Source organism: Chaetodon trifascialis, chromosome 5 (assembly GCF_039877785.1).
Source record: "Chaetodon trifascialis isolate fChaTrf1 chromosome 5, fChaTrf1.hap1, whole genome shotgun sequence".
NCBI classification, from domain to species: Eukaryota; Metazoa; Chordata; class Actinopteri; order Chaetodontiformes; family Chaetodontidae; genus Chaetodon; species Chaetodon trifascialis.
In genome coordinates this window covers 4,365,001-4,377,890 of record NC_092060.1, presented here as the reverse complement: position 1 = coordinate 4,377,890, position 12,890 = coordinate 4,365,001, and the positions used below count along the sequence as shown (strand labels likewise).

The 12,890-nt window shown below is 41.2% G+C and overlaps 1 protein-coding gene across 1 annotated transcript in view; it reads left to right on the top strand.

Moving 5' to 3' along the window:
- The first annotated feature begins 1,211 nt into the window (after positions 1-1,211).
- The window catches only part of slc7a11 (solute carrier family 7 member 11), a 26,241-nt gene continuing 14,562 nt past the window's right edge, over positions 1,212-12,890 (top strand). The window contains exons 1-6 of the mRNA XM_070962454.1: positions 1,212-1,663; positions 4,205-4,331; positions 6,876-6,991; positions 7,863-7,988; positions 9,878-9,977; positions 10,108-10,152. Coding sequence (XP_070818555.1) covers positions 1,375-1,663; positions 4,205-4,331; positions 6,876-6,991; positions 7,863-7,988; positions 9,878-9,977; positions 10,108-10,152 — 803 coding nt within the window. The 5' untranslated portion in view covers positions 1,212-1,374. The remainder of the gene's footprint in view (positions 1,664-4,204; positions 4,332-6,875; positions 6,992-7,862; positions 7,989-9,877; positions 9,978-10,107; positions 10,153-12,890) is intronic.

Sequence of the window (12,890 nt, the reverse complement as noted above, 5' to 3'; positions counted from 1 at the left end):
ACAAGAAAACTCCACAGGGCCCCATTAATCTGATGCTGAAAATAGTCCCCAACGCATGCTCTGTTTCCTAACGTGTTCGTTAAAAACTCAAGTGATTGGCTGTGACCAGGAAGTTACTGAGCCTTTTTAAAGTTAAATTGTATATTTGTGAGCTGTTATTAAAGGTATGTGTCATCGGTAGGGAACAATGAACTTGTAGCTGAGAGCCACAGAGAAGAAAGGGAAGTAAGAGAGTACAGAAACTTTGGTTGTTGGTTAAGATCTTTTGTTGACAATGTCAAAAATATACATTTCACCAGCCTTTAAAAGGAACATTTAAGAAAAGTACTTCTCTCTCTGTCTTTCTAAGAAGTGTGTGTACATGTGTGTCTGACTGGTGTGGAGGGTTTGCCAACACTTTTCCAGTTTCTGTTCCTTGTACCATATCGCACCACACCCATGATTCAAAGTCTGTGAAAACCTAGCCAAAGTGGCTGCTGTCCAATCTCAGCTTGTTCCTTCTTGCCATGGATGGAACTATCCCAGAACTGAAGTTATACACCTTTTGTCAATGTGTTAAAGTGCCAAATCTGAGTTTGGCTAAAAATACTTAGCAAACAAAGCCACACATTGGCCTGAAACAGAGAGTGAGACAAAGAGACTGGAGAGAGAGCAGAAACCTGAAAGTAGGTGAGGTGACTTGGCAACAGGTATGAACTCTCTTTGCTGTGTCATTGCTCCTTTGGGAGCCTCAAGAGCTCACCTGCTGGAGCTGCCTAACGTATCTGTCCTTCCCGCAGTGGCCTGCGTTTAATTCCAAGACAGAGCCCTTTGCTGCGTGTCATTCCCCCTCTCTTCCCCCTCTCCAGCTGCACTATCAAATAAAAAGACAAACATGTTATAGATAGATAGATAGATAGATAGATAGATAGATAGATAGATAGATAGATAGATAGATAGATAGATAGATAGATAGATAGATAGATAAGGCTTGACAGAAACAGAGAGAGGGAGGGGACGACTATCGAGAGCCAACTACAGGAGAAAGCAATACATACAAGAGTAACAGGGAAAGAGGAACAAGAGAAAAAAAGTTTGGTGAGGAGAAGGCCTCTGGGGCGGTACAGTGAGAGATTAGTGAGCAGGCCATGAATGACAAGGAGGGAGAGAGAGAGAGAGAGAGAGAGAGAGAGAGAGAGAGAGAGAGCATGAGAAGGACTGAATGTTCTCTCAGTTCTGTGTGTCTTCCTGCACCAGTCACACAGCCTGAGTGGATCCAGGCTCAACCGGGGGACAGATCTCAGGTGTAACACACTTTGAGTGTATTCCAAAAAAAGACACTGTGTGTGTGTTTCTGTATGTGTGTGAGTGTGTGTTTTGGACAGTGTTTTAAAAATGACCAAAAACTCTGCATCTACTGAAAAACGTAGAGCAGTTGCAGCAAATGGACACAAAGTTTCTCAAAATGGGACCCAGTCAGATGCCGGTGGGACACTGCAGGATGAGGATGACAGGAAGGTGGAGCTGGGGAAGAAAGTGACCTTGCTCCGAGGGATCTCCATTATTATTGGCACCATCATTGGAGCAGGGATCTTCATCTCTCCAAAGGGCATCCTGAAGCACTCGGGCTGTATAGGAATGTCCCTGATCGTGTGGATTGCCTGCGGTGTGCTGTCTCTCTTCGGTGAGTTGGTTCAGGTGTATCAGTAGATGGGAAGGTGTCTGTCTTACTTTGAGAGGAGCTACATTGAATTGAAAGGCTCTGGTGGAACCTAAAGTTTCAAAATGTGTTTCCTGTCTGCTCACAGATTAAATAAGAAAATCATTAACACAAGTCCATAATGTGATGCACCATATGTCTCCATTCAGAAGAGGGTGCTTTCCGAAAAAGCATTAAAAATCATATAGAAAGATTGTTAGTGACAAAACACTCTTCCATTACTTCAAACCAAGGTTAAGCTTGTTTTTCATGTTGCATTTATGAACAAAAATACTCTATTTCTACTAAACACCTTTGTTAAATTTGGTCTTTATCAGCAATCTATGAGCAAATAATACTGTCACCTCAAAACCAAGCTCGATCTTGTTTATGTGTCCAAGCTCAAGCTTGATTTTACTTGCAACCCATACTCAAAAAACACAACAAAAGTTTTTATTTTATTAGTAGAAACAAAGGTTATACTTGGTTCACTGCAAACCTAGGCTAAACTTTAGTGTTATGTAAAATAAAGATGCTATTTTTAAGAAAAATAGAGAAAGGTTTAAGTTTTTTTGCATGCTGTGTATGCTCAGAAATACTCTTTTATTACAATCAATCAATCAATCAATCAATCAATCAATCAATCAATCAATCAATCAATAAAAATAGTCTTTTGGAGACAGTGTTGTCTTCTCTAAAAAAAAAGTTCTTTTATTATGGAAAACCCCGATTCATAGAACCACACTAACCATTGATTGATTTTTTTAAAAAACAAAACCTAGCTTGGTTTTCTGGTGCAAATATGTGCAAACACCATGGTTTTATCAAAACCACAGGTCATATTCATCAGCCATTCTGTCTTTTCTTTGCAAAGCACTCACTTGCAGAGGTTAAAGGCAAAGGCAAATTTATTTGTATAGCACAATTCATACACCAGACAATTCAAAGTGCTTTACAGAAGCATAAAAATACATTAAAATCATGAACAGAAAATACATTTCAAAGAAAGAAAGAAAGAAATTAGAAGAGAAAAGAAAAAAAAAATACATTTAAAGGAAAATTAAAAATGGTAGCCAGTGAAAGACAATAATTTAGCATAGCAATTTAAGCATGCAACTTATAAACAAAGAGGACTCTTTATTACTGAAAACCAAGCTTAGGCTTGGTTCATGTGTGCAGCTGATGTTTAAAATTTGCTTTGTTGTTCCAGAACCTCAGGCCAGTCCAGTCGTCTTTGAAAAGCACTTAGAAGTACCATGACCTGAACGAATGACAATCCTTACGGACATGCTCTGTTGTTGTTAAAAATCATGATTAAGTCTGGTTTTATGAGCAGGTTTGTCCAGGTGCACTGTCTATTTTGCCATCGTTTGGGAATTTGCACTATTAAACTACACTATCAGTTGGGTCTGCATAGCAACGTAAGGTTCTGCCCCCATCATGCTATTTACTTGTAACACCTACTGTGTTGTGTTTAATCGAATTAGCGTGACCTAACTGACATACAGAAAAGCTGGGCAGATAGTACTCCAGTACAGGGGTACTGACTAGTTTCTGGATCTCTGTCCATTTATAAAGTGCTGTGTGGAAGGTGAGTTTTGGGAACTTGGATGCAGCAAATTTTTTGACTCAGGGTCCCCAAACAGGTTAGTCAAACCATTGTGATCAGGGGAATGAATCCAGTCCTGATCCACTTGAGGCTGCAGACAAGGCAAAAAGGAATGTAAAACAAACACAGTGGGCTGCAAGTATGAGAGAAGGTGGATGAGGAAAATCCATGAAATAAAGATACTAGGAGGGTTAACTATACAATAAACAGTAACTGCTCATGTGATGCATCTTATAAAACACAGTTTAGTCTTGTGCCAGCAGAAAATCTGTCTCTAAATTCAATCAAAAGTTAAACATACATCTAAAACAACTGAAGCATGAAACATAACACATGACAGACAACCACAGACGGGAGTCTGGATATGAACCCTGGTCTCTAGAGTCTTTGTATGTCCTCCATCCACCCGACCCCCTCCCTGTGGCTCTGGTGTGGTACATAAATGTTGGCGCGATTTATGTTCGTCACCACAATGTAACTGAGAAAACATTAAAGCAGAATATAATTGCAATTTCCGGTAATACCAGTTCCAGGAAGCAGTACTGAAATATTGTTGTGCACATCTGTGTATTGTAGCATATATTGTTGCAGTATGCTTAAATCCCTCAGTTTCAGTGCTGTAATGAAATGTCCAAGCACATTATCCTTGAATACCCTTCCTTAACCCCTTTCCTGCTCCCCTTAATTCACATTCCCTAAACTTGTAATTAAAATTCATCCACCTAAATCTTTCTTTCTTAAGTTATGGGTTGAGACCCCGAAAGGCTCCCACAGTAATACATCTGGGTGATCTTGAGGCCCAGGGAGGGACTGTACATTTCTATAGATGGCTGAGACAGTTTAACAGCCCAGGGACTCTTCAGTGCTTTTCTTCTTGATTCAGAGCCAGAGCTAATCTGTCACCTCTGTCACTGCAGGAGCCCTGTCCTATGCTGAGCTGGGGACTTGCATTAAGAAGTCTGGTGGACATTACACATATATAATGGAAGCTTTCGGACCTCGGATGGCTTTCATAAGGCTATGGGCTGATCTCATTGCTATAAGGTAATGTCTGCTTCCTTAACTCAAGTTTACAGAACCTAACTTTACACTTAAAGCTGCATGAATCCATAATTTCATATTAACAATGAGCCAAATCATTGCGTGTCATTTGAAAGGAGCCCCCTGTTGTGATGACTCCACACAGAATTCTCACCCAACTCTGCACTATCGCTCAGCTCAATGGAGTATCTTAACATTTTTCAACTCATTATTTTGGTGTTAGCCCACAACTTTGCTTTGGTTCACTTTGTCCATCTCCCTGGAACCTGGTTCACAGCAGCAGCAGGCATCTGTATTCAGTAAAAAAAAAGGTCTAAACTCCAACTGTACACTACCTGCTCAGCACCAAACAGGCACTGTTAGAGAGTAGGCGGCAAACATTGCAGGATTTAACAGCTAAAGAGTTAGATATTTTTCACAGGATTTGGTGGAGACCAAAACAGAGCTGAAAGAGAGTGAACATTGGACTTAGATTAGTGGCTCCAAATGAATGTTAATGTTGCTCTGTGCTTGCTGGATGTGTAAATTGGCAGCTGTGTGATGCCTATTTACACATCCACACGCATGTTTGCAGGCACTGTGTGCAGCCAGTCATGCCACAGGAGTCAATGGTACATTCCCTTAAATCAAGTGTGTTGATTTACCGTCCAGAAGTCAACAACTAACCATCACATCACTACTCTTCCAATGTCACTTATTTCATGAAGACCTACAGGTAAATTTCACTGTGCCACTTCATAATCTGACAGGGCACTAACACTAGTTGTAGGAATCTATTATTTGAGTATCAAACACTGTCTACTTGAAGGCTTGAATGGGACAGAAAGGATTCACAGCAGTTACAATGGATTCCAAAGGCAACCCAAAGCCAACGTCACAAACTGCCATCCAACATGAAAGAGAACACTTTTCAGAGTGGGGGAGACAGTTGAATATTCAGTATATATATTTATTTGCTTTGCTATAAAGAGGACAATCAGTCCAATTCAACAAATGTACACGTGCAATGTTTCAGCAGATTTGTTAGATCAGGCAAATTAAGGTAGGGCTGTCAGTAGATACTGTCTGAGTGTGACCTTGTGAGGTGGGAGACAGAGTTTAGTTTAGACCAGTGAAGTGAGAAAATGCTCCATGTGCAGCTGTGTGTGTACACAGCCAAGGCGAAGCAGTATAAACAGTCTAGTGGCTATCCTTAAGCTGCCCAATTTTATGCTGGCCTCAGGCTAGCGGGACTGAATGGAAACCATGGGAAATGAACAAAGGCAGAGAATGAAAACAAAAATGAGGAAGACAAAGAGAGATTTCCCTGGCTGCAGCAGCACAGTCGCTGTTGTGGGAAATGAAAAGGGAAATACTGATGTTCCATAAGATGAGCCTTTGGGACTGGCCAACCATATTTGATTCTTATTGAAGCCAAGCTTATACAGGATTATGGGAACACTCTGTGTGTTATAATTTAACTAAATGCTAACTATATAAAAACTATTGAATATTTCTACCACATACATTGAAGCTGCATAGAGGGTAACAGAACTGCAAATCCAGCAGACACAGAACGCCATTATCATTCATTTGAAGTTGTCTTTGTGTGCACCTGATGAATGTCAGTCCAATATTCACCCTCGTTTAACTCTGGTTTTGGTCTCCACCAACTCCTGAGAAAAACATCTTTAAAGAAAGAAAGAAAGAAAGAAAGAAAGAAAGAAAGAAAGAAAGAAAGAAAGAAAGAGAGAAAGAAAGAGACATCCTTTATTGTCACAATTTACACACCATGCACAGTTACGGGGGGGGGGGGCTGCACACGACATGCTTCTATGAAATTATTTCTCCGCATTTATCCCATCCTGGAATGTCGTTCCTCCGCGGCACACCAAGAGCGGTGGGCTGCCCAGAGACCCAGTTCCTTTTGTCACCATTGGTCAGGTGGTGATCTTCTTGCATGTTTTTAGTGTTTTTTTTTATGGAGGATACCCCAGGTGAACACGGGGAGAACATGCAAACCTCACACAGAAAGGCCCCTTTTTCCTCGAGCAGGCACCGAAGGCATGGTGGAGGACACGCCGTCCACAGCGAGAATTGAACCTGGGACCTTCTAGCTGTGAGGCGACAGTGTTTCCACCGTGCCACCTGCTGTCAAATGCTCCACTGTGTTCACCAGCTGGTTTCTAACTCTGTTTGTCTGTTTGGTGCTGAGCAGGTAGTGTACAGTGGGTTTATCAGAGTTGTATCGCTGAAGTCAGGAGCTGTAAAACAATACAATGAGCTAAAAGATGCTAAAATGCTCCATGCAGCTGCAGTGATCTTTGTGTATCATCACTATGGGTCAGCCCTTCCATTTTATATCATCCATCCATTTTCTATAGTTTTATATATTATATATTATTAATACTTCTTTCTATACTGCGTATCCCTTTCGGGGCTGCGGGGGTGCTGGAGCACATTAAATACATTACAATACAGTACATTAAATACAGTATATTATATGTTTGCACTGAACTTGAACCATGTGTCTACCTTTGTGTGTGTATGTGTGTGTGTGTCCTTCAGGCCTGCAGGGATGGCAGTCATCTCTTTGGCTTTTGGCCAGTACATCCTGGAGCCTCTGTTCATGCCCTGTAACATCCCCCCTGTTGCTATCAAACTGGCCACCGCCATCGGCATAAGTACGTATACCTAGACTACCATTAAATTAATACATCCGAGTGACAATTTGTCATGATGATTTTATCTTTTGCATGATAAGAGCTACTGAACTTGCAATTAGGGATAGTGGAGGAGGCAGGAGACAGTGATGTCAGCTGTCAACAAGACTCAGGACTATCATTATCCTACCAAACCTGTCCATTAAATAAAAACACATACCACAGCACGAACAGTCACCACAGCAACTGTGCAAAGATGTATAATGGAGCCTACAGTTACATTTGCTGGAGGTGGATAGCTCATGGAAAAATTCAGATGAGCAGGAAAAGGAGTAGGCAACATTTCTTCCAAAATCAAATTGTCCTATAGAAACACAATATCCAGCATAATGAAATCACACTCATGGTTCATTTTTAAGGTTTTAATTGGTTGAATAATGATGCAGCATGTCTCAGTGTCACATGGTGCAGAAAGGTAGTTATGTGCACATCCTGTCCTATGTTTAAGCTAGGTGAAGTACAACTTCACCTACACATTGAAGCCAGGCATGCCGCATCCTGACCTCCACACCCTTACTCTCTGTTTTACTCCTAATCGTGCACTGCGCAATTTGTCAATAGGAACCCAGTTCCTTGGGATACTGAGCTGTTGCTGTCTGCTCTAAACCCCACATTCACTGGATATGCTATGGTTAATATGTATGTTTTTTGTGTTTTCAAAAATATCTAATATTCTAATAGAAATAAAGGGCATGTGCTGAGTGTAATGAGTTGAGATGACCAATTTCTATGGTTGCAAACGCAATGAGCCACAGACACTTTTGACACGTTGTTGATTTCCACCACATAGTCAAATACTCCATTACATGCCTTTTTTTCTCTGCCCCTGTAGCTTCTGTTATCTATCTGAACAGTGTGAGTGTCACATGGACAGCAAGGATTCAAATCTTCCTCACCTTCAGCAAGCTGCTGGCCATTGCTGTCATCATAGTGCCAGGAATGTATCAGCTCTTCAAAGGTAAGACACCTTCATCTTCACCATCATCACCATCACCATCATCGCCATCATCATCATCATCATCATCATCATCATCATCATCATCATCATCATCATCATCATCACATCTAATAGCCTCTTGGAATACTTTATTCAAGCCCTGACCCTCAAGCGTCTATAGGATATTTAGTGTTTCATGGTACGCAGGAACAGCCTCAGACTTCATGCAGAGCACTCAGCTGCAGCAGTTCAGATGGCTTCCTTTGTCTCACAAAACAACATGCACTGTAAATATAACCTTGAGCGGGTGGTGATACACAGCTGCTCACAGCAAGCAGCAACTCAGGCATTTCACAATGTCCTCACAGTAGGTGGGTAAGAGGCCCTGGATCACAGCTCATCCCTCAGTTATGGACCTCACTTTGTCTATAATACATTACTATTTACTCAATATTGTTGAACGTTCATTTCAGCTGTAAAATGAACTGCAATTATTATTACATATCATGTACAAGGTAATTCAACATTACCTATCATAATTATCATTCACATTTCTTGACTTACACACCAGCTAAAGCCAATAATAGAACCAGATCCACATAATTACAGCAAGTATAATAGTACAAAACAGCTTATTTCATTTCTGCCTCTAAAAGTAAAAAATGCCCCTCAACATCATCAGCCTGCAGATCTAAACGCAGCAGTTCTCGACCTGCAATTTAGATGCTCGCATGCATGAGATTCAGGTCAGGAGATGAGTGCGGAGTTTTTCCTCTTCTTAAAGTTTAGTAATGAAACAGTAATATTACAACACACCACCAATTTTATGCAATTTATTGAGGTCTTCTAAGAACACAAGACACATCAAATTTTTTAATAATAACTATTATTATTGTCTTGTTGCATTGAAAGGGCTGGCAGAGATTTGAAGCAGGGTTAGATTTGGATCTTTAATTCAGATGTTTATAAAAATGAGCCAAATTAGAAAAAAAAAAAAAAAAAAAAAAAAAAAAAAAAAATATATATATATATATATATATATATATATATATATATATAGAGAGAGAGAGAGAGAGAGAGAGAGAGAGAGAGAGAGAGAAAACTTAAAAATTAAGTAATTAATACTTATTAAAAAATTCTCACCATGAATTGATTTGATTTCCTTTCATTTCATCTTGTTATACTTTGGGTTTTGGGTGCTGCATAACACCACGTTTACCTTGGATAGCCTTTCAACAAAATTTATGGGGCTACATTGTTTCTGTGGGGGGCCTCAGGGTCTCCCTACACCCCAGTGATATCTATGACCACCTCTCTGCATCGTGTGCATGATCAAACAATGCAGACTGTTGCTCCCTGTAGTGCAGTTTAATGATGTGCCATGAAATGGCACTTAAGGGAGCTACACTGTGCGGACCTATTTCCATGTTTCGATCTGCATTATCACACAGTGATCATTACAAACAATTCACATCTCTCAACAATTCAGTACAACATTATTGTACCATTAGGTTGTTTTATCTGTTTGTCAGAGCAGTTTTGGCTCATGATTGTGAGCTCCTGCATAAAACAGAACACTGATTTTGTTGTATTTGTGCTTTAATCTGTCTCAAGTACCTGTGTTGTTCAGCTGTCTCTATTTCTCCTAGCTAATAAGGCAGAGTACTGCTCCATTCATCTTTTCCATTGTTAAACCTACTTTTATTATTATTATTATTATTGTTATTATGGCTATAATCATTCCTGGTCTTGTGTAATAACTAGATGCACAGATTTATTCCATTGTTGCAACGATCCCTCTTCATTTAGGAGCAATTATGGTGCTTCAACAAGGCAGTCATGAAGAAGAAATATGTGTGCTCGTTTGTGTGTGTGTGTGTGTGTGTGTGTGTGTGTGTGTGTGTTTGCAGGAGAGACCAGAAACTTTGAGAATGCCTTTGAACTGAACAATGTGAAGCTGTCGGAAATACCACTGGCCTTCTACTCTGGAATGTATGCGTACGCTGGATGGTAGGTTTGGTGTGTGACTGACAGTCATCAAGCATAATCTTAAGTGTTATCAGTTTGGTGCATAAACCTTGCACATGATTTAGCATTCATTAATCATTGAAAGTTATACAATAACTGTCTCTTGTTGCAGGTTCTATTTGAACTTTGTGACAGAGGAGGTAGATAACCCTGAACGGTAAGTTTAGTCCATGTATTGTCTGTATTGTATTTGCTCAATCACTGAGAAACAGTGGCTATTTGAGTGTAGCAATTAGAATACCATGATCAATGACATCAAAAGCTGCAGTAAAATCCAAGAGGGCATCCCCAACAAGTTTCCTCTCATCCATACATGTTAACCATAACAAGCATCATTCACGTGTTGTAGTAGTACAGCGCTAGTAGAGTGCTCTGGTCTATGAGCATGGTGTGCTCATGTTGTAGTCGTCACTTTTTAGTAATTTAGGATTTGATTAAAGATTGTCTTCTCAACTAGCAACTAGCACAGAGTCCATCTGGGGAGTAAAGGTATGATTTTAGACTTTTTCCAAAGCTCTGCAAAGGTTCCATTAAGGAGATAAGGATCTATTAAAAACATGACATACTGGTTTGGAAAGCAGTCTAGCTAAAAAAAAAAATCCATCCATGTTATCCATAATGAAGATGTTTTGAGTTAGCGCTAACTAACAACGTCTCTTCAACTTTATCCAGGCTCACTATATCAAATGAAAAATGTTAGTTATTATCAGGCCAGCTGACAGTCTTGTCTGGGCCCGGGACAAGATAATGTTAGATGGGCCCTCCCCTCCACCACTGCCGGGTTTTTTTGTCACTAAACATCACCAGTTATGTTTGATATATTGTGATAATGCAATAAATAAGGTATTTTATATGAGGGGAAAATCTTAGCTCTCCATGGCAGCTGAGATTTTTGTTAAATGTGACATTTATATACTTGTCACAAACGCCTGCTAATATTATTAAGAGTTACAGTATGCATACACATTTTCTAATTCTTATACATGCAGGAAAAATAGACCAGGGAAGAATAAATTAGGCATTTTAGTTTGAAGAATTTTCTCTTTGTCAACTGATAATACAGTAAATATGCATGTATATCAAACTTTAAATGAAAACTTTATCAGTTCAACGTCATCAATTGTCAGTTCTGTAACTTCAAAACCAAATGAACATCTCATAACTGACATTAGTTCCTCTCTTCTCCTGTCTTCCTCTCCTCACCTCTGCTCCTTCTCACCTCTCTCTCTTATCTTCCTCTCTTCTCATCCCGCTCTCTCTCTCTGTCTTCTCTGTCACCTGCAGCCTGACTCTGCTCCTCCGCTCCACCGTGACACTGACACACCCCCTCTCTCTCCTCTCTATCACCGGTAGCCTCACTGCTGCTCCGGACTCGGTCCAGAGTGACACAGCCCCTCTCTCTCTTCTCCGTCACCGGCAGCCTCATTCTGCCCCTCGGCTCCACCGTGACACAGCCCCCCTCTCTCTTCTCCGTCACCCGTAGCCTGACACCTGACACCTGACTGCTGCTCGCTCTCCCTCCTCTCTGTTTCTGTCAAAGATAACGTGTTTTGTCAGGCTTTGTACAAGCTAGGCTAATGGCCGTTAACATTAGAGCTAGTCAGTTAGGCTGCGTTACAAGGTTGGCTGCACTACTTACCTTGCTCTATTCCACTCGTCCCAGCTTCACTGTCGGGACATTTTTTAAAATATTTGTTTAGAACATTTCTCAACCCTTTGTTGCCCTCTTCTCTTTTTCTCTTTTCTTTCCTTTTCTGGGCACCGGACTTGTGCTTACCAGACATTTTGATCGTAGACCCGCGTGCCTTCTCAACTTCAAATTAATAACAACATCAAAGTTTGATCTAGGCCAAACCATTTTTGTGTTTGGGGTGGGAGGGTTCATGATCACTATTTCTCAAGGACAACTAGGAGAATACAAATAAAAAACTGTAATAGGACTATTCTGACATTTTTTTAATTCCACAATTTAATGAGGGCCCAGTTGTGGGCCCCCCTCTCCCTGGGCCCGGGACAGCAGACCCATTTGTCCCCCCCTATCGGCGGGCCTGGTTATTATTATCGAGCTTCTATGAGTATAGGGGCAGCCCCCTAAGAGCTGTCATTATTGGGTTTACCCCCCTGCATATGCAGTCATGAAGTTTTTGTTTACCATCAGTGTACTTTAAACGGCTGGTCAGGTCCTCATGTACAGTATATAACACCGTCAGGAGCAGAGCTCTGCTCTACACTGGCATTAATTAGCATTTGGTTAACCCATCCTTCGAAGGATGTGGGATCATCCAGCAACTCCCCTCTGATGATGGGGGAAGCTGAGACGTGTGCAACCAGATCTTTCTCTACATAGATGTCTGTCACACCATAATCCTGAATGCAGCTGCTGTTGTTGCCGTGGCGACACTCCGGACAGCTGTCACAACCTATTGCTAGTTGGTAGCTCCAGGTAAAGAAAACTGGGTGTAGTGGCCATAGATGCTTGCACTTGCCAAAGGTTTCCTTGGGAAGAAATATAGTAGCTGGGCTCTGCGCGAGTGGCAGGACAGGGAAGGAACCTTTTTGCATGTCTTTTTGTACTCTGGTGAAAAGCTGGATGCTGCCACTTTCAGTTTTCCAGTCTCAGAAATCACTGCCTCTCTCAGGAACTAGAGATCCATGAAGCAAGGCCACAGTGGGGGACATTTGGATGGTGCCTCATGGTCCAAAAGTCCCTGCCTAAGAGACCCCAAGCAGGTGTGGGTTGGCCGCCATCACGATGGGCCTCCGATCTGCGGCCTTCCTGATAATACAATGATCCTGAAATCCTTTGGCAGCTGGCATATGGCTGACAGACTGATGGAGAGAATGAGACAGCCACTGTGGCGGAGCTCCTAGCCACAGTGGAGAAGAGGACAGTCA